Source organism: Sinohyriopsis cumingii, chromosome 15 (assembly GCF_028554795.1).
Source record: "Sinohyriopsis cumingii isolate HCF-2022 chromosome 15, ASM2855479v2, whole genome shotgun sequence".
Taxonomy (NCBI): Eukaryota; Metazoa; Mollusca; class Bivalvia; order Unionida; family Unionidae; genus Sinohyriopsis; species Sinohyriopsis cumingii.
Window position 1 is genome coordinate 141,352,079 of NC_142975.1, and position 19,782 is coordinate 141,371,860.

Sequence of the window (19,782 nt, forward strand, 5' to 3'; positions counted from 1 at the left end):
GGATGGCATGTATGCTACAATTTACTAGTTACACATATGATATAATAAGCATGAAAACTATATGTCAGCTGAAACACCTGGGCAAGAGATTTATCCGATAGGGCCATTGAACATAAAACACTCAACAAATGATAAAATATTTAGTCGGCTTGAGAAATTACATAAAATTCAAGTATAAAACACATGCATTCCTGAAAATCTGAGGATGATTTGCAGTCTTTCAAAGAAATATGTGTACTTAACACATTGAGATACGCTTGCAGATAACTGAAGATATAATGAAATTTGTTTTTCAATCTGAATTTTTTCCAAAAGTTGGATTTATCAGAATATCTTTTCCCTTAGATCATATTTGGCTACCGTGTGACACATATTAAACTTGTGAATAAAGGATCATAAATATTATTTTCTTTGTGATATTCAGAATTAATTTGTGACAAATACAATTATTTTGTAAAAGAAAGAATATTTTTGAATTATTTTGTCATGAAAAATTAAAACATGATGTTAAGCTGCATGCCAACCATTATGTTTTTGTAGCAGCTGTGAAACCCACAAAAACTGGTAATCTGTATAAACTGGTGAATTCATAAGGGTTATTTTTCACAGGACAAGTAGCAGGGGCAAAAGCTGCTACTCGAACATCTCGTCACAGTGGAACTTCAGGTCATGGTCGTGCAGCTCCGCCCCCACCAAATAGGCCAAACAACCGTGGAGCATCCAGCACACAAAGCACACCACCCTCTTCGAACACTAATCAAACAGGTTAGTAGATAACATGTTTTTCCATACCCCACATATTATTTATGCCAGTTTTCATCTAGGACTGGCTAGGTCTCTTCACTTGTGCTAGGTAACTTCAGACACAACCTGTGATGTCATTCATCTGACTTCATTGATGCATATAATTTAACAAGATTGTTAGTTGAGATTTTCATTTGTCTTGAGGAAAAAAGAAATGTCCTTATGTGTGTGTGGGCAGTATTGGGAAATAGTACCATAAGGGACTAACAAATTTTCTAAGCACTCTGCAAGCATTGTCTTCAGCAATCATTGGACTATTCATACCTGGTATTTTTTCATAAGGGCCATTAGTCCCCTTTGACATTTCTTCCCAAGATTTAATTTGTACTCTTTTCGGTTTCTAAAAGTTACCACCACACACATTTATATTAAGAATGTGTAAGTTTAAGTAATTAAGTTCTTATGTATTCCTAAAACTGCGTTCAAAGCGTAAGTTAGGGATTATGTGCTTGAACAATGACACTGATTGTAAACCTCTTTTGTTCGAAACAATCTTGCCCTAATCACACTGGTAACCCCTTCTTTCTGGGTGACTTAGACCCTGTCCAAAAATTTGATCTGTAAATTTCTGGTGAATGCAGTTGTTATTAATTCATGTATTTTGATGGCTGGTGATAAAGGAATTGTTACAAAATATGCAAAACATTACCTGCAAAGATATGGACATTGGAGATCATTGAGATCAGGTCTTGTTGACCCACATGGTTCATAAAATACACAATCCATTAAGATCTCATTTTCAGTTCTAAGTGATATTACCAAGATTTGACTCAACATGAATGATTATAGTCCTTGAAGTAGATCACAGAAGAGGTAGGGCTGATTTTCATTATACTTTCACAAGCAATGCCTCTTTTTTCTTGCAGGAGCAAGCCCCGCTGTTCCTCTGCCAAACGGCACAGTTCCGGCTGTTGTTACAGCGGCAGCTAATTCAGGATCAGAGACACCAAGTGCAGCTTCAGCACCACCACAACAGATGCCTCAGCCAAATCCCCCTAACGCCCCCCTTAACACTGAGCCACTACCAGCTGGGTAAAATTAAAGCAAAAATCTTCCAGTGATAAAAAATTTAAATAGTACAGTGTTAAAAGCAGCAACAACAAAAAAAGAACAGCAGAAAGCAATTAAATAACAAAAAGAGAATGACATTTAGTGATGTGTTATTGAAAAGAATACCTGTTAAAGTTTTTTTTCTGGTGTATCTAATACCTGGAATTGTTCAACTTTTATATTCCTCTGATATATTATGGTGATAGAGTTATATCCTTACATGAATCAGTCTGTTCATACAAATTTTCATTTCTGGAGCATAAATCTCAACTAAATCAAGGTATGTCAGCCAACATTAGTACATGCATCATAAGCAAGTTGCTTAGAAATGAACTTTGATACTTAGAATTTTGCACAATCTATAAGGTGTTAACGTAAGTAGCACATCATAGTGCTGGACAATTTGGTACTGGCATAGGTAGTATAAAAAGTGAGTGATGGACAATTTGCTACTGGCATAGGTAGTATAAAAAGTGAGTGATGGACAGTTTGGTACTGGCATAGATAGTATAAAAAGTTAGCGATGGACAATTTGGTACTGGCATAGGTAGTATAAAAAATGAGTGATGGACAATTTGCTACTGGCATAGGTAGTATAAAAAGTGAGTGATGGACAGTTTGGTACTGGCATAGATAGTATAAAAAGTTAGCAATGGACAATTTGGTACTGGCATAGGTGGTATAAAAAGTGAGTGATGGACCATAGTTTGTGTACATTTAGTGGAGTCATAACATAAGCTGGGGGAATGGTTAGATGAGAGGAGACTTCATAAACTCTTGTCTAGGCGCTTGCTTTAAATCAGATAAATGTGCAACCTCTGATGAATAGAAAACTTACCTTCGTGTATATGATAATTTTGTGAGGTATAACATTAATGTTTACATCTTGTCTTGAAAGAAATTTGATACTTTGTAATTTCAGTAATTACTAAAATCCTGAAAGGAATATCCTTGGCTCTTAAAATCAGAACTCAAAATTAAAATTGCATATACACAGTGAAATCATTATTATTCATAATGATAAATCAGATTCCACAACCAGTAAACAGTGTCCATTTCATTGAAAAACATTAATTTTAGAATAATTTAATTTTGAATTGCTTAATTACAAGAGACTCCTTTGCTTATTTGCTTTAACTATAGTTTCAAGGTTTCTAAAATCCACTCAGCCATATAGTCTTCCATGTGGAATCCTAGTTTTAGTTGCCAACTTTTATTTTGTGACCATATTAGGAATTCTTTGAAATGCACTTTCATATAAGGTAACTCTATATTGGCTTCAGTATGAAGCATATATGTCGAGGATCTTAATTTTAATGTATCTTCATACATTAGAAGTAGAAATTACCAATCCAGTGGATTGAGTAAACTTTTGCTGGTTATGGAGCCCATGCTAGAGATAGTGAGATTTTCCACTGCCAGCATCACTGTCAACAATTTCAGGTTTGATTAAAATTAGTCTTGAACATATATTTCAACAACCCCTTGATTGATTATCATTCTTGGCAGTAATCATTATGAAGATAGGACATTTATTGTGCAACACACTCATTCGCCTGTTTGATGTTGGGATCAGTGTCACAGTCGTGGAAAATTAAGATTATGGCACTAAGGTTTCGGTTAAAGGTGATCCATTTTGCTAACCTGTTCTTGACAGTTTCTCACCATGCTTGGTATTAGTTATCATGAAACTAAGACAATTCATTCTGTGACACTCAATCAATCCTTTGACCATGTAGTCCAGGTTAGTCATTGAAAATTTGCATTAATCTTTTGGTTCATTTGCTTGTATTTACTAAACCTTTTGATGGATAATGTTCATGATTTGGATGATTCATTATATGGCTAAGATAATTCATTTTGCAACATGTTTAGTCTTTTCACTTTGGTGTCAAAGTCACACACTTTACATCACTTCTTTGATTGTAGGCTCAACATGCTGTCCCTGAACTTGTTAGAACTTTCTAATTACATTGATTTGTGCTGAAAGATTCTTTAAATGCATAGAAGCACACAGAAAGAAGGAAAATAACAAGTTTGAAACAAAGATCTATATGTCAAATTCATTATGAAGAATTTCCTTCAGCAGTACATGGAAATCTCATTATAAATGATGATTGGCGTCTATAGAATAACAGGTGCTTTGTAATATCTCATATAATATTAAGACAAGTCAGTAAACTTCAAAAAATTATTACATTTGTATAGTTGTGTGCAAACTTCAAGCTTCTTTGACACAGTTACCAATTTAAATTTATGCATATTGGAAGAGATGTGTGAAAAAAATTGGCACAAAATACTAAATGTGTATTTTCCATGCAATCTTGTTGTATCCATAGCAGTGGATCGATAGTGAATAGTTCATGATGTGTTTGTATTCAGTGCATACAATCTTAGTCTTGAATAATGGAACATAAGGGTTGTAAGTTGAATAATCTTCCTAGCCAGACCAAATTGGTTGCTTCTATGTCCTTGGGAAGGCACATAGCTCGCATTTCCACAGCTTGACATAGTCAACTAAAGTGCTGAAACTGTCATTAAAAATGAAGCAACCAATTTCAACACAAGGTACCACCTGCCTTGTTGCTACATACACCTTTAAAACTGGTTTTATCATGTGAGAGACATCAGGACTCCTTGTGCCTCTTGTTCTAAAAAATGGTGCCAGATAGTTGCTATAACATTTTACTGTGAGATTAACTTAAGTGATTTGCAATTACTTAGGTTCCTAATTTAGTTGCTCTGTCAATTGGGTAGTAAACTTACTTTAACAACATGGTACATGCATGTGTATTCCACTTGATTGAGCAAGTATTAGTGAGTAATTATTTGTCCAGATTGTGCAACAGTTGCTCACAATTAATTGAAGAGAAACACAAAAATGAATCATTGGCCTAGATTAACAATTACATACAATTATCAACTTTTTAGGAGGTGACATCATTTAAAAATAGGAGGCTAACAACATGAAAGTGTGACCTTTGACATATTTTAAATGAATATTCACAAATAGAAACATCTTTATATTGGTAAAGAGAAAGTGTTTAGACAAAAAAAAAGTCTTTTGTGAATGGCAGAAAAATGAATCAATCACATTTTACTTTGTCGAAAGAACTTTGTAATTATTAGATGTAGGGCATGTATAACTTTTCAATTTCCATTGTCTGTGATATTAATATTTTGGCAAATCACTGTACCTTTATACCTGCAAACTGTGCTTACATGCTGTGCATGATCTGTCCAAGAGGAAACTTTTAAAACTATGAAAATGACTTTGCAGCTGATTTGAGAAATAATTTTGTTGTATGTGCCCACATTCAAAATCTGACTCCTTGAAGTCTCCCCATTTACATACAGTAGTATCCTTGTTGACAGCAATACAATTAAATTGGTTTATGGTTTCAAACCTACCTTTCATACAACAGTTCACCCATACATAGCTTATTTTGAAAAGTTAAGTTATTGTATTGAATATGTTTCCACATATAGGCTGATTCATTAACTCTTAAAATAGTCAGGAGGAATAGATGCAGTGTTATAAAAACTTTGGAGCCATGCAATATCTTTTTTAATTCAAATTCATGTTATAACAGAGGATGTTGTAGCAAGGTTTTGATGTACATTTTTTAAAAAAAGTTGCATTGTTACAGATGGGAGGCAAGAAAAGATGCACAAGGGCGTTATTACTATGTGGATCATAACACAAAGACTACCACATGGGAGAGACCACAGCCTTTACCCCCAGGGTATGTTTAATTGTGTTAGAATATCTTCTTTGTACACTATAAAAACCATTTCTTCTGCCACTGTTATTACTACTCTGAAGAAAAAAGAGAAGAAACATGTTTAAATTTATATTTTAATCTTCATTATAATCCATTACACCCTATTATTTATACCTATTCTACATATTTTAATCTCTATTATAATCCATTACACACTATTATTGATACTTTTTCTTCATATTTTAATCTTTATTATAATCAATTACACCCTGTTATTTCTACCTATTCTACTAGCACTTTTGAAGAAAGAGAAAGGTTAAAAAAAACTATTAATGAACAAACTTTTCCAATAGAAATATGACTTAATGACTAACAAGTGACTTTTCTAACGTTTCAGATGGGAACGAAGAGTGGATCCAAGAGGTCGAGTGTACTATGTGGATCACAACACCCGAACAACCACCTGGCAACGTCCCAGCACAGATCTGGTAAATAATTGGCACAGTTGGCAGGATTGGCGGAATAACCGCACAACAGCCACAGCTATGGAGGCCCTCCAGAATAGATACCTGTATCCAAATATGGCTGTTCAGCCAGAAAATGATAGCCTAGGGACACTTCCTGAAGGATGGGGTATGTGTGAACACTGCATGGAACAGTGAACATTTATTACTTTATGCCCCAGAATAAATATGATTCTGTGTACACAAAAGATTGTCATTTTCATAAAAGGTACTGGTATCAGTATCTGAAGTTCTTGTTATTTCTTGAAAGAGTGATGAAATAATGATAAGATAGTTTTCTCAAAAACAGTATCTACTGCAGGTATCTCATGCTTTGCTAGCAAAACAAAAACATTCAGTAGAAACTGTTGATTGAAACTTGAAGCCATAACATGTAACCCAGCTGCCAGATTATCTTAATTTTATTGGGCTAACAGTACTAAGCTGTGTTTGTTGAGGAGTTGTGCCGAAAGTAATTGTTGACTTGGGCCTTAGCAGAAGCATGGCATCCATGTTCATGTAGGTACATCCATCCAGAACCAAAATTGACCTCAGTGTTAATGTTTTTGCTTTCCTTTATATGTCTTTTCTTGCAAAAGAAAAAAAAGCAGCCTTGACAAAATAGGTTGTCTTGTTTTTACTGTAGTTACCACTTTGAGATAATACTTTTGCATTGCTCTGTTTTGTAGAAAAGAGAGTGGATGCTAATGGAAGAGTGTATTTTGTGAATCACAGGAACAGAACGACACAGTGGGAGGACCCACGAACTCAAGGGTAAGTCATAGGCTACTTAAAGCTTTTGTCGTGTTTCAGCACTTTTGTTTTTCTACAGTTTCTTTATCGAATAAACTACCTGATCACATTTCATCAGGATAACTTTCACTGCTACCTCTGAATCTAGCCCTCCCTGAAAGACAAGAACGTCTTTGTGCTTGCACAGTATATAGACAAAGGGAAACAACTCGCACAAGTTAACTCCCCCTTTATACCTGCTATGTGGTTACCATTATACCAAGATGTAGAGTTTTCACTTTTGCTTTCATGTTCTAAAGACATCCTCCAAAAAATCCATTTAATCTTGTACTTAAATTTCATAATCCGTCTTTTATTTTCAGTGGTATAGTAAATCAAAATGTTGTTTTATATGATGCAGACAACATTTCGGTGAATTTAATCAAAATTTTGCAAGTATTGCTATTGTCATGTTATTGGCTTAGCAATTCTAGACATGATATGTCTACGCATGTAATGTGTTTGCACTTTAGTTGGAAATACTTGGTCCAATGTTTTTAAAAAGCAGCACAAGTTATACAAAAATAAGCACTCGAAAAACATCATAGCAGGACTTTTAACATACACTTAATGTCTGAATCGTTGATCAGTCTCCTGGGGGATACTCATGTTCCCTCTCCACCCCCTATGCATATGCAGAAACTGCACCAGAACAATCTGTATCTGTGAAAACAGTAGAACTGTTGATTAGTGTGTGGGTGATGTTGAAATACCCTCTTCACTTTAGATGCATGATATTTCAGTTTACTCTGGTAATTTTACTGGTGGCATGTACCATGGTACATTTTTACTGTACCTTTACTTTGGTAGTTTCTGCAAGTAGGTGTGTGTGTAATTTGGATTTTTAACATAGCTTTAACAATTGTTCAGTCTTATCGCTATGATGTCTGCAGTATGGCAGTTTATAGTGATGCCTAGCACTGGGGCATCATGTCACAGACATGTAGCATGATGTCCCACCCAGTCACATTATCCTGACACCAGGCCAACCATTCCTAACACTAACCTCTTAATGCTGAGCGCCAAGCGAGGCAGCTCTTAGTACCATTTTGGTAAGTCTTTGGTATGACTTGGTATAAATTTTGTCCTTAGTGTCATTACTTCCTGTTTTTTTCACTGTGTCCTCAAACATATAAGCTTATTCACCCCACTCTAGTTTAAGTTTTTATAGTACAATGTATAAAATTGTTACCATATGCATAGCAAATTGATATAATATTTGATAATGGTGGAGGGGTGATTTTCTTTCGAGCTGGTATATTTTATTTCCTAAAACTAAAGATTATTATTTTTTTATAAATAATATCATGGATGTAATGTGCTGTTATTTTGCCATAAATCAGAGCAAGATGTTTTCCAGCTTTTGATAGACAGAATTTTGCTCTTTAAAAAAATTCAGGTCCCTGCTCCTAAGCATGAAATTGTTTTGGTAACTGCAATTGAAAGACTTCATATTTTTTCCACATTATGATTTCAGACATTCAGTGACAGAAACAGAAACACATTTGCAGATGTCAACACGCTTCTCCTTCGCTTCTTTAATCTGATGTATTTCATGTGGAATTGTCACATATAAATCTAGTCCAAAATCACAAAATTTTGTAGAATTGACAAAAATATCAAAATCTGTTCATTCCAGATCAAATGAAAAAGTTGTTGCAATGCACGTTCAGTCACAATATGACTCCAAATTTCAATTTTAACTAGACACATCATTTTCTTCGAAAGTTATGTCTAGCACGCGACTAAGTTCAAATTTATCTGGGCAGAGTTATGTGCACAGTAATAATGTTGTGTAATGATGAAACTGCATGTGTGTATTTAGTTTTGAATATGGCATACATTCAGTTACTTTGTTTCTTGTAGTGTATTTTGTTAATATAATTAAGCATTAGGTAGAATATGAAAATGAGCATATAATAAAAAGGTTACTGCATTTGTATGGGAAAATATGAACTTGTTGTCGGATGAATATATTGCACTCCCAAGGTTGTGCAGTATTCCATCCGAAAAACTTGTTCATATTTTCCCATACAAATGCAATAACCTGTAAGTACAGAATAGTTTGTGATACACAGCTCTACTCTCCACCCACTCATGCTGATAAAAAAAACTGCCAGATCATACTGTATCTGTGAAGTCAAATCACATATTGATATAATTATAAAGGCTTTGTTGTTGATATGTTGATGACTAGAAATGACATTTATATATTTTAATCCCACTGGGGATAAGCTTAGGACCCTGCCACTGAAGCATGAGTTTTGACAAACACATGGGACCATGCCCATGTGGTGTGAAGGCTTGCAATCAATATCACCATGCTTATGATGTATGAAGGTTTGCAGTCAAATTTGCCCCCTCCCAAGAGGGCAATCATTTACCCAGTCCATGCTTGAAATTCTTAAGAAAACAAGCCAGATATGAAGATCTGCAGTTTAACCAATATGGTATGGACAGATGCTTCGTACCAATCAAAACGTACCAGCCAGCTGGACTGCAAGACATGTACTGTCCTTGGTATGCCATTCTGACTACTAACCAACCGGTCCGACTGATAAACCAGACCGACCATTCCTATGAAATTCATGGCAAACCAGCATTACTTCATGGAGGAACTCCCAAGCAATCCCATGAAGGGGATGTTTTTACACAAGAAAATATTCTTATAAATAGAAAAGTTGAAAACAACACACACAGGGCTTTTACTCCAGAATATTTCTGATTGCAAAGTCCAACACCATTTGAGATGCAACAAATACACAAGTCTTGACATGTCTGATGCATACTTTCAGATGTCAGTTCATACAGCCCCTACCTAAGTATTTGGGTCTTCATGAGTTCAGGATGTTTGATGCAGAGACAGCAATGTTCCTGCACAAAGCACCACAAAAACATTAAGATTTGATTTTGGTTCTGAACATAAGCAACCTTATCTCCCTCATTGTTTAGTGGATAATCACTGTAGAGAAGTTGAATATTGTCCTGTCTCAACATTTTATCCAGCTGGGTATAGGAAACCTTAACATGCATCAACCTGACATCTTCCTCCAAAAGAGAATCATTTATGTGGTAGAAAGTATCAACCAAGATGGTGAAGTTGGACCTTAAGTAAGACATTAGACCAAGTCATATACCAGTTCAGAACTTCTTCTATGTAGAAGACAGCATTCCTGGCTGACATACTATAAAACCATTTGGTAAGCTTGGATTTTGGTTCACAGCATGAACAGTCTTTTCTCATTCGCAATTTAGGGTGGATAATCATTGTAGAGAAGTCAGACCTTGTCCCTTATCAACATTTTGTCCATGTAGATATGAAACTATTATTCCATATATACTTCATATCTTTCATGCAGCATTAAAAGTATAGCTTGTGCATCAAAGAAAGCATCAAATGACATCATTTAGGTAAGGAAGTTTCTCCTTGGCCTTCTCAGTGCAGAGCAAGACCTTATACAAGGCTAGTTTACTACTGGACTTGTGATGTTCAGTGACTGGTATGTGGACGCTTCTAGAGAAGGCTGTTCATATCAACCTCTTGGAAATGAAAGCCATTCTGAGTGCCTTCCACATGTGGGTGGAACATATCCATGGAAACAGTTCTGATAGTGTCAGACAGTTTGGTTGTAGTAACACATCTCTGTATTTGAGGAATAACCAGACCTTAGCATCATGGTAAAGGAATACCTTCATGGGTACTCCCATTGTTGGTTAATATTCAAGTGCGACACATTCCTAATCAGCACAATGATCTGGCTAACTCACTATCAAGGGAAGACAACTGCTTTTACATAATTGTCCCTCCTTTCATCAGGTCTTTGCCATTTGGGGCTGACTAATGCTTGACATTTATTTTTTATTTTGCACCAAACCCAGAGGCATGTTCCATACCTGCTCTTTTAATCAGCTAGAGGGTAATGTGGGCATACACCTTCGATCCATTTGTTTTCATTATGATGATAATTAACAAATGAGTGGCACAGGCTGGTTTACCCACTAAGATCAAACATTCTGGATCAATCTACTCAATTTAGCAACAGATGCACCCAGATGAGGTATCAGAGGCGTAGCTGGGGGGGCAGGGGGGTACATATGTCCCCGGGCGCCAAGGTAAAGGGGCGCCAAAATGAGGCTTACAACGTTACATTATAATAAGTAAACAAGGGTAATATTCAAAAATGTGATTAAACAGGGAGGGGGCTGGGGCGCCAATTTTATAGTTCGTCCCCGGGCGCAAAATATCATAGCTATGCCTCTGTGAGGTATAGTGAGCTTAACTCCTCTCAGGCAGTCAAGACTGCCACTAATCCACCCACGTCCAAAGAAAAACCTCCACTGCTGGTTACTTTCAGGGATATTTGATCAAAAAAGGAGTCTGGAGTTTCAGTCATGTGGAGGTGTGTAACCACTGAAGATCCTCCACTTTGAGGACATACGAGGGGAAATTTTGTGTTGTCAATGACTGGTGTCACATTATTGATGTCACACCATCCTTGGCACCCATTTCCTGACAGCAAACTTTTTTCTCATTTCATATAAAGACAAGAAGTTAGCCCCTACAGTGCTCAGACATTCGATAGCCTGATGCCCAGGGTACTTCTAATTTTGCTTTGGGCCTTCCTGAATTGTGAGGTACCTGTTGGGCTTGTTTAAAAAATTTTTTTTTAGCAAAATCATGCTGCTGATGAAATGCAAGCATGTATATTCAAGCTACTGACATGCATGTCATAACATAGTGTAATCTGATTAAAATCAGGTCTCCACTATCCTACTTGTAGTGTAGATCTAATTTATATTAGATTGTATTATGGCAAGTCATGAAAAAAATAACAATTTTGTATTCCCAAACCCCTAATACTCTCCTGTTTTGAAAAACACAATTTTTTGCAGTAATCTTTGAAAATTAATTGTAAAAAACACCACTTAAGTATATGCCTGTTACATGTAGCCTGTATAAATGGTAAACATTCATGATTGGAGCTGATGTAAAACTATCCTTTGAGCAGTTTAAATAGGGGCAATTAAAAGGCAAAGAGGTCAGGTACAAACCACCATTTCACATATTACTTAATTGGCTGGCAATAGCTAGTGAGATGTCTTGAAGACTGCATTGAGTGAGCCCATTATGCTAATTTGCATAGGTAAGATCATGAAGTGGAACAACCCAATATAGGTAAGTCAAAGAAATGCTACATGCATGTAGGAAAACAAACGTTATTACATATCAATGTCTTGAATGGGAATGTTTAAGCTGTCTGTATTAAAGATTATTGGCAAGTTTGTAAACAGTGGCAGCTTTTTCTTAAAAGTGGGATTTTACTTCTTATATAAAATGAAAAGCCTGATTATTTCAATTGTCAGAATAGTATTCAGATGTATTCATTTTTGAAGGTGATGTTGGAAACAATTGGCTATGAGCAAAGCAAGCAGTGCCCAGCAAAAATAAATTCCAGAATTCCACTCCTGGTTGACATAGTTTTACTTTGTGAAGCATGCCAGCAGAAAAGGGGGTGGGATTTAATTCTTTGCACATAATGCAAACAACATATTGACATGCATCATTCCTATATGTATGATGTCTGTCAAAATAGGTGTACTGCCTATTCAAAAAGATGGATTAAACATTCATATTAGTTCTCATTATTATTATTATTTGTTATGTTAATCTTGTTAAAATACTAACTATTAATTGACCCATGATTTTCAGGATGATTTTAGTCATGAAATAGATTGATTGAAAGACAGTAACAAGCACACACTCGTGTTTGCAGAATTCATTTATGTTGGTAAAGCGTTACCACACGTTTTGGACGGAGGCATTTATTACTGCTGTATTTCATGTGAAGACCCCATTATATTTTAAAATATTACCCCTGCCACTTACCCCCAATGAAATGGTAAGTCCCATGTAATGTATATTTGTTTTTCAATAAGTTTAGCATCAGATACAGCTTTGACAATGCTATCATTATGGTTGTCCAGAACAACTTAGTTTTTACATGTACTAGGATTTGCTTAGAGAATCGAGCTGAGAAGTTTGAATACCAGTACCATCCAGTCCCTGGTGAGTGTAGTGATGAACATTCATGACACATGCATTACCTTCAACCCTATTAAATTTATGTTTGAGGTGTAGTATTGCAGTGTTGTGTAACAAAAAATAAAGTGGAAGTCTGGGGCATATAGGAATTGGAGTAAGGACGTTTGGAAGTATTGTCAGGGTTTGTGATTTTTTTTTTAAAGTCGCTAGTCCAAAGCCTGTGTCTGTCTTTTTTTTTCTTTGAGCACTGCCCAGTCACAATCAAGGGATATTGTGACATAATCTCAGACATGTTCAGACTTCATGGAAAAGATGATTTTGGCCACAACAAGGATATTTCCGACTTCTGGTCCAAATTTTGACATATCCAGGCCTGATAACTCACATTATTCCCAAATTGAATCTCTCCAGGCTTCTAGTATAGCCAAACTTGTTTAAGTCTGTCTTCTCTTACTGGAGCAGCAGTTGTACATGACTTGCGATTTATGATAATGCTTAACTTCAAAATGTAGAATGAGTGAACTACATACAGTATCTGTTGATCTGAACTATATGCGGTTCCATTCTGATAATTTCGTGGTTCTAAATGACACAATCTGATTTCTTCCAAAGAACATGTTGCTGTCACTAGTTAACCAACAATAATTGATCCCTCACTTTGATCAATTAAAGCAGGATCCTGTACATACTCTCAGATGTTTTCCATGATGCACAAACAATATCTGCATCAACTGTAAAAGAATATTCTTACAGCTGAAGGCAGGAATGCAAGACATAAAACCCGCAAATACTAGCTGCATGGGCAAAGGGAGTTATTAAATCAGTGTACTCTTAACTTGTACGATCAGGTACAATAAGGCAGATAAATATGAGCAGTTCCCTGGCCTTGAACATAATGTCTGAATTAGGGACATCAGCAGAGTGAGCTGACTGGCATGCCCAGTCTGTCTTCTCAAGCTTCTATTTGTGTGACATGGTCTCACTTAGGAAGAACTGAATCTTGTTGGACTAATCGATGCTGCACAGTAACCACTCACATTCTTGAAAGCAGTACAAAAGACCCAAGTATGAATTTGCCATTCACTGAATTTGCCTTTCGCTGGGTTCACCTGTGAAACTTAAATCATGAGACAATAATCAAATGCAAAATCTCACAGTGATGTCCTGTGCAAGTGTATAAACAAATTTTCTCTTATTGTGCTAAACTAACATAAACAGACATTGATCCTTTTAGTAGAGATATCATGCTCCTACTTGGTGATAGAGAATGTAATGTAATGAGATTAGGTAATTTGATGAAGAAAGCAGATTTAGTACTAAATTAAGTTTCTCTGATAATACATGATCACATTACATATAATCCCACCCACTCTTTTAGGTTCAGTAAAAACTTACCTTTGTCTCTATAATATAAAGACAGAAAGACGTTTGTCATCATTCCAGGAGGGCTGGATTCAGAGGTAGCAGAGAAATTTATGATACTATAATGTGATCAGGTAAGTATTATGTTTGTTGTTGTTGTTGTAGGGTTTACCGCCACTTTTCAGCACACGATAGGCTATACATGGCGGCCAGTATTAATGGTGGAGGAAACCCCGGAAAGAACCACTGACCCACAAGAAGCTACTGGCAAGCTTTCTCACATACCCACATTGGCTGAATCCGAGACTCGAACCCACGCAGACAGAGGTGAGATGGCAGTGATCCGTAACGGAGAGCGCTTTAGACCACTCTGCCACTTGGGGCCCTGGTAAATATTATCAGAGAGTACATGCTGATGTTCATTCTGTATACAACATTACAGGGTTAAAATCTATTCTTACTTCCTATCCATAGTGAAGATGAAAGGGGTGGGGTATATAGTCTTTAATCTAAGCAAGCTATTGCCCCATCCACATATATGTTCAATATTTGAAATTATTTTATCAGTAGGGTTTGAAAACAACAGCTTCAGGTGAAACTAAATCAAACTTGGTGATATTTTGGTTAGAATGTTTTATTTGATTTTATTCCCAGGATGTAGAAGGAAAAAGTTGTATATGATTACGTGGTTTATGAGGTTGGACTTTCTTATATGATATGAGATTGCACTTTCATTTGTGCAAGAACAATGAACAAATGCATACAGTTTTGGGGGAGTTTGAGAAAATGTCATATCCATCGTAAGCAGTCTTCTTTAGGAGGACAAATTTGTGGCCTTTTATGACAGGTGGCTTCCTAAAAAGGTTTGTGTACTTTCATTTGTTTTAAGGTATCTTAACAAAACTGTCTGTTTAAGGCAGGTGATAGCTTAATGGAGGTGATGCTTAAACCAGGTTTGACTGTGTCACCCTAAGGATTACAGCTGGGAAGTCAATTTAGGGTAGTCAGACTTGTTCATCTTGTATCACAAAGCTTGTAATGGACATATTTTTTATTTTTAGACTTTTTCCCACTATCTGACCAGAGTTTTGCTGTTTACTGTCAACTGATTTTTTAAAAAAAATGGTGGTTGACATATGGACATTTACATGATCTTTTGTTTTGTTTTCTAAGGATAATACAAGAGGATCCACTACCTGAGGGCTGGGAAATGAGATACACGGCAGATGGTATACGTTACTTTGTTGATCACAACTCAAAAGCTACAACATTCCAGGATCCCAGAGGGGGCCCATCAAAGGGGTATGGGTTGAGAGTGGTTGAATCTCATGAATCTCTCTCTCCCTTTCTCTCTCTCTCTCTCTCTCTCTCTCAGGCTTATTTTTAGGTGAGAAATTGTGCATTGAATTTTCATTTAAGTTATGTTTAATCTGTTGTAAGAAAAAGATCATTTTTCTTTTACCTTAACTTGCATTAAATTTTGTGAGAATTTCTATTTGTTTGCTTGAAGGAGTTCCTAAACTTAGGTAAGTCAGAATGAAAAGGAAAGAAAGTTCTTGATCAGGACATAATTAGAATTTAATTTTTAAACAAAAAGATGATTTGAGAACAAAACATTAAATCCCAGGTCAGTTTGCTGTTGAAGTAATTGGCTTGTATATGTTATGCTCAAGGACTAATAAGCTTAATGGTAATACATTTTATTCTTTGCCTCAGTAGTCCTGTGCCTGAAAACAATATCTTTTTAAAATTTTTCAGTCCCAAGGGTCAGTATGGAGTCCCAGTTCAGTATGAAAGAAGTTTTAGATGGAAGCTTGGACAGTTTAGATATCTATGTTCCTCCAATTCCTTACCAGGCCATGTCAAAATAACCATTTCCAGAGAAGGCATGTTTGAAGATTCATTTAATCAGGTAAAGTGTTCACATTGGTGTTTGTTAGCTCTATTTGTTTATTTTTTTAATACATGTCTTGCATGTTAAGTTTACTTTTTGTTATAAAAAAAACAAATATTTAACTACAGCAGTAATTTTTAGTCCTACTGGTCATTGACCAGAAGAGCTCATGGGATGGTCTGTTCATTGTCCACCATCTGTCCAGTTGCACAAGTTTGTTATCCCTACTCTAAAGAAACTACTTGGATTGGGCGCAGTAACCATCTTGAAAATGTAGTTATCACAGATCTTGTGTCCTGTATGTTTGCTATGACATCCATTTTGAAAATCTTGTTATCACCACACCTCCCTAATGGATGGGCATCCATCTTGAAAATCTTATTGCAACTCCTCATGTACAGAAAGTTATATTAACAGACGTGGAGTTTTCACCAAAAGATTTATTATGATGTCCAGCTGCTCCTAAAACAACTTGGTGCTGATCTGGCATCCAATATGGCCACCACATAATGGCAGTCTTAAAAATCTGATTGATGCTCCTCCTCAATATATGGTCATATCATCATGAGGTTTTTACTAAAAGACTTCTTATGATGTCTACTTGGTTCTTAATGAAAATGTTGCCAATCTGGTGCCCAAACTGGCCACCACAGCAGCCATCAAGAAAATCTTTTTATTGCTACTCCTGAATGGAAAGTCATATTGACATGGAGTTTTTACAGAAAAGCTTGTGATGTCTGGTTGGTCCTAAATGAAAATGGTGTTTTATCTGAGGTCTGATATGGCTGCCACAGTGGCCAGCTTGAAAATATTTTTTATCACTACTTCTGAATGAATGGTCATACTCCATCCATTTTCTTACTGAATTTTGCTCTGTCATTGTAGATGCAAAGATTTTGCTCATAAGTTGTCTTTTTCAGAATATATGAAGCTAACTGGCACCATATGGACAACTCCCATGTTCAGTAGTGATAATTACTTAGTATACAGTTTGAAATCAGTTCATTACTTGACTTGGTCGTTTTTCACTGTCGTTATAGATATGCAATGGTGACTTGATGAACCAAGTGACAAATTTTTATTTCTGTCAGCCCTGGTCACTCATCTGGTTCCCCAGATGGACTCTTTCATGGGTGTGGACATAAAACCAGATGAATATCTTATGCATATATTGGTGTATTAGGTTTAGGCCCAGTCACCACCAAACTGCTGTCAGAATTTTTCATCCCATAAAGCTTAATTTGTACTTTGTGGGACCTATATTAGCCACACAACAAGAAACTTCTTAGATCACTTGGCAGATTCATCATGATGCTGGATTTGCTGGAGCAACCAAAACAATTTTAAAACCTGCATCCATTCATTGGCCAGTGGTGTTCCTAAGCTATATCTTGCATGAGACTTGAAGCTTCTTCATTGATGTTAGTAGACCAGAGCCAGGGCCTACTCTTGGGGAAGAGATGTTTTAATTCCTATTCTTATAATGTATTAAAATCTTGTAATGTATTCGAAGAATAAACCAATATTTGGAGTAAAGATGTTTCTTCAGTAATACCCAATGATAATATGAATACTTCCTCCAAAGCCTTCCATGCAGTTACATTCCAGGAAGAGCTTACACTACCACTCCAGTAGTAACTGATGAATGATGGGATTGTTTCCAGTCCCTCTAGCAAGCATATACATTTAAGCACTTTTATTGCTGAAATGCTCCAAAAGATGTTGTTAAGCAAGAGCTTGATTTGTGAGGTAAAGGATGTTATTATAATCAGGTACATGTAAGTTTTATTGAAGAAACATATTTTGTTCAAACATTGGGTTTTAGGGATTCAAAAATGTTAAAATAGCAATGTGATTATTTCCATATGTGTATTGTTTCTTTTATTATTTTTGTAGATAATGAGGCTCCAGCCATTTGACTTGCGGCGGAGGTTATATATAATATTCAAAGGAGAGGAGGGTCTAGATTATGGAGGTGTGGCCAGGTATGAAATCTTTTACTAATATAATGGGGAATTTTTTGATTCATTTTCAATATTGTACTGTTTCTAAATAATTTTTATTTTCAAAAATAAAGAAATCTTGTTTTCAGAATCTACAGTAGATTGTATTCACATTCACATGCAAAAAGCAGCATTGTAATAGTTTTTTAGCTGGTACACATGATGTGTGTTGAAACCATTTTGAGTATCATTAGAAACAATCTTGCAGAGACTGAATATGTTGAAAATAAAGGTAGTATATGCAGCAAAGCAGAGGGTAAGTAGAAAAAGGCTGTTTATTGATAAATATTTCCAGCACAGTTATTATTCAAGTGTTCAACCACTTACACCCCCACCCACCCCCATGTTTCACTATTGATGTCCACCCTTTCTACATTTTTCATAGGTCTGACAGTTATGCAACAGTTTATATTTTTGGACCATGCTATGCACAAGGTATCAAGGGACAGGTGTATACGCATGAAAGAAAGATAAATGTTTCATTTAGATTGATTTTACATTTTTTATTTTATATTTCACTCATGTCCTATTTCATCCTTTTACAGTATCAATTTTATTTTTCTTATTTTCATAACATATTCATTCAACAGAATTTGATAAGTTTCTAATGAAAGCATCCTTCTTACCCAGAATATTTGCCCAGCTGCTGTTGTAATTGGCTATATGGCAAATGTAGTGAGTGATTTCAGACCCACATGGGCATATAGTTGTGAATTAGCTTGCTATATGCCAATCATCTGTGCTATAAATGCTGAAAATAAACTTTATTTGATGGTTTACAGAGAATGGTTCTTCCATTTGTCTCATGATGTGCTGAATCCAATGTACTGTTTATTTGAGTATGCCAGCAATAGTAACTACAGCCTTCAGATCAATCCTGGTTCCAGCATCAACCCAGAACATTTGCACTACTTCAGGTTTATAGGAAGGTTTATTGCCATGGTAGGTACATGAAGTATAACTGTATTTAAACTATAACTGTAGCTGCATATTTGATGACATCTTAAATATATTGATTGAAAAGTAATTACTTACCCTAATCAAAAGTCATTTGCATTTTGTTTGCCAAACAAAGAGATAAAAATATGATCGATACCAAATATAGTACTATACCAGAATAACTTGGACAGTGAATTGAATAATAGCATATAAAAATTGAGTAGGTTATATCTATACCAAAACAACTTGTACAGTGAATTGTATAATAGCATATAATTGAGTAGGTTACATCTATACCAAAAGAACTTGTACAATGAATTGTTTAATAGCATATAATAACTGAGTTGGTTATATATGTACCAAAAGAACTTGCAGTACTGTAGTTTTTATGCCCCCATTGCTAGTCCATCCTATTATATCAATCCCAAGAGATTGTTATCAAAATTGCTTGAAAACCACTCAAGCTACACACATTAAATTGAAAAGGCTTGTTTACATCCATGCATAGATGAACTTTTTAAACTTTCAAGTCAGGGCACTAAGTTGGGCATTTCTTACACATTTTCTTAAATATTTGACATTGTTTTAAAAAAACAACAAATTCTTGTTTACACAGTTAAGCAAAAATTGATGTAAGCAAATAATATTTCATAGACGTATTTATAAC

At 35.6% G+C, this 19,782-nt stretch overlaps 1 protein-coding gene across 1 annotated transcript in view; it reads left to right on the forward strand.

The window, feature by feature from the left end:
- LOC149782929 (E3 ubiquitin-protein ligase Su(dx)-like) overlaps nt 1–19,782 on the forward strand; it is a 98,786-nt gene that overhangs the window by 36,053 nt on the left and 42,951 nt on the right. The window contains exons 6-14 of the mRNA XM_089934486.1: nt 610–765; nt 1,671–1,836; nt 5,505–5,600; nt 5,977–6,212; nt 6,772–6,856; nt 15,453–15,581; nt 16,038–16,191; nt 18,070–18,158; nt 18,959–19,118. Of these exons, the coding sequence (XP_089790612.1) occupies nt 610–765; nt 1,671–1,836; nt 5,505–5,600; nt 5,977–6,212; nt 6,772–6,856; nt 15,453–15,581; nt 16,038–16,191; nt 18,070–18,158; nt 18,959–19,118 (1,271 nt within the window). The remainder of the gene's footprint in view (nt 1–609; nt 766–1,670; nt 1,837–5,504; nt 5,601–5,976; nt 6,213–6,771; nt 6,857–15,452; nt 15,582–16,037; nt 16,192–18,069; nt 18,159–18,958; nt 19,119–19,782) is intronic.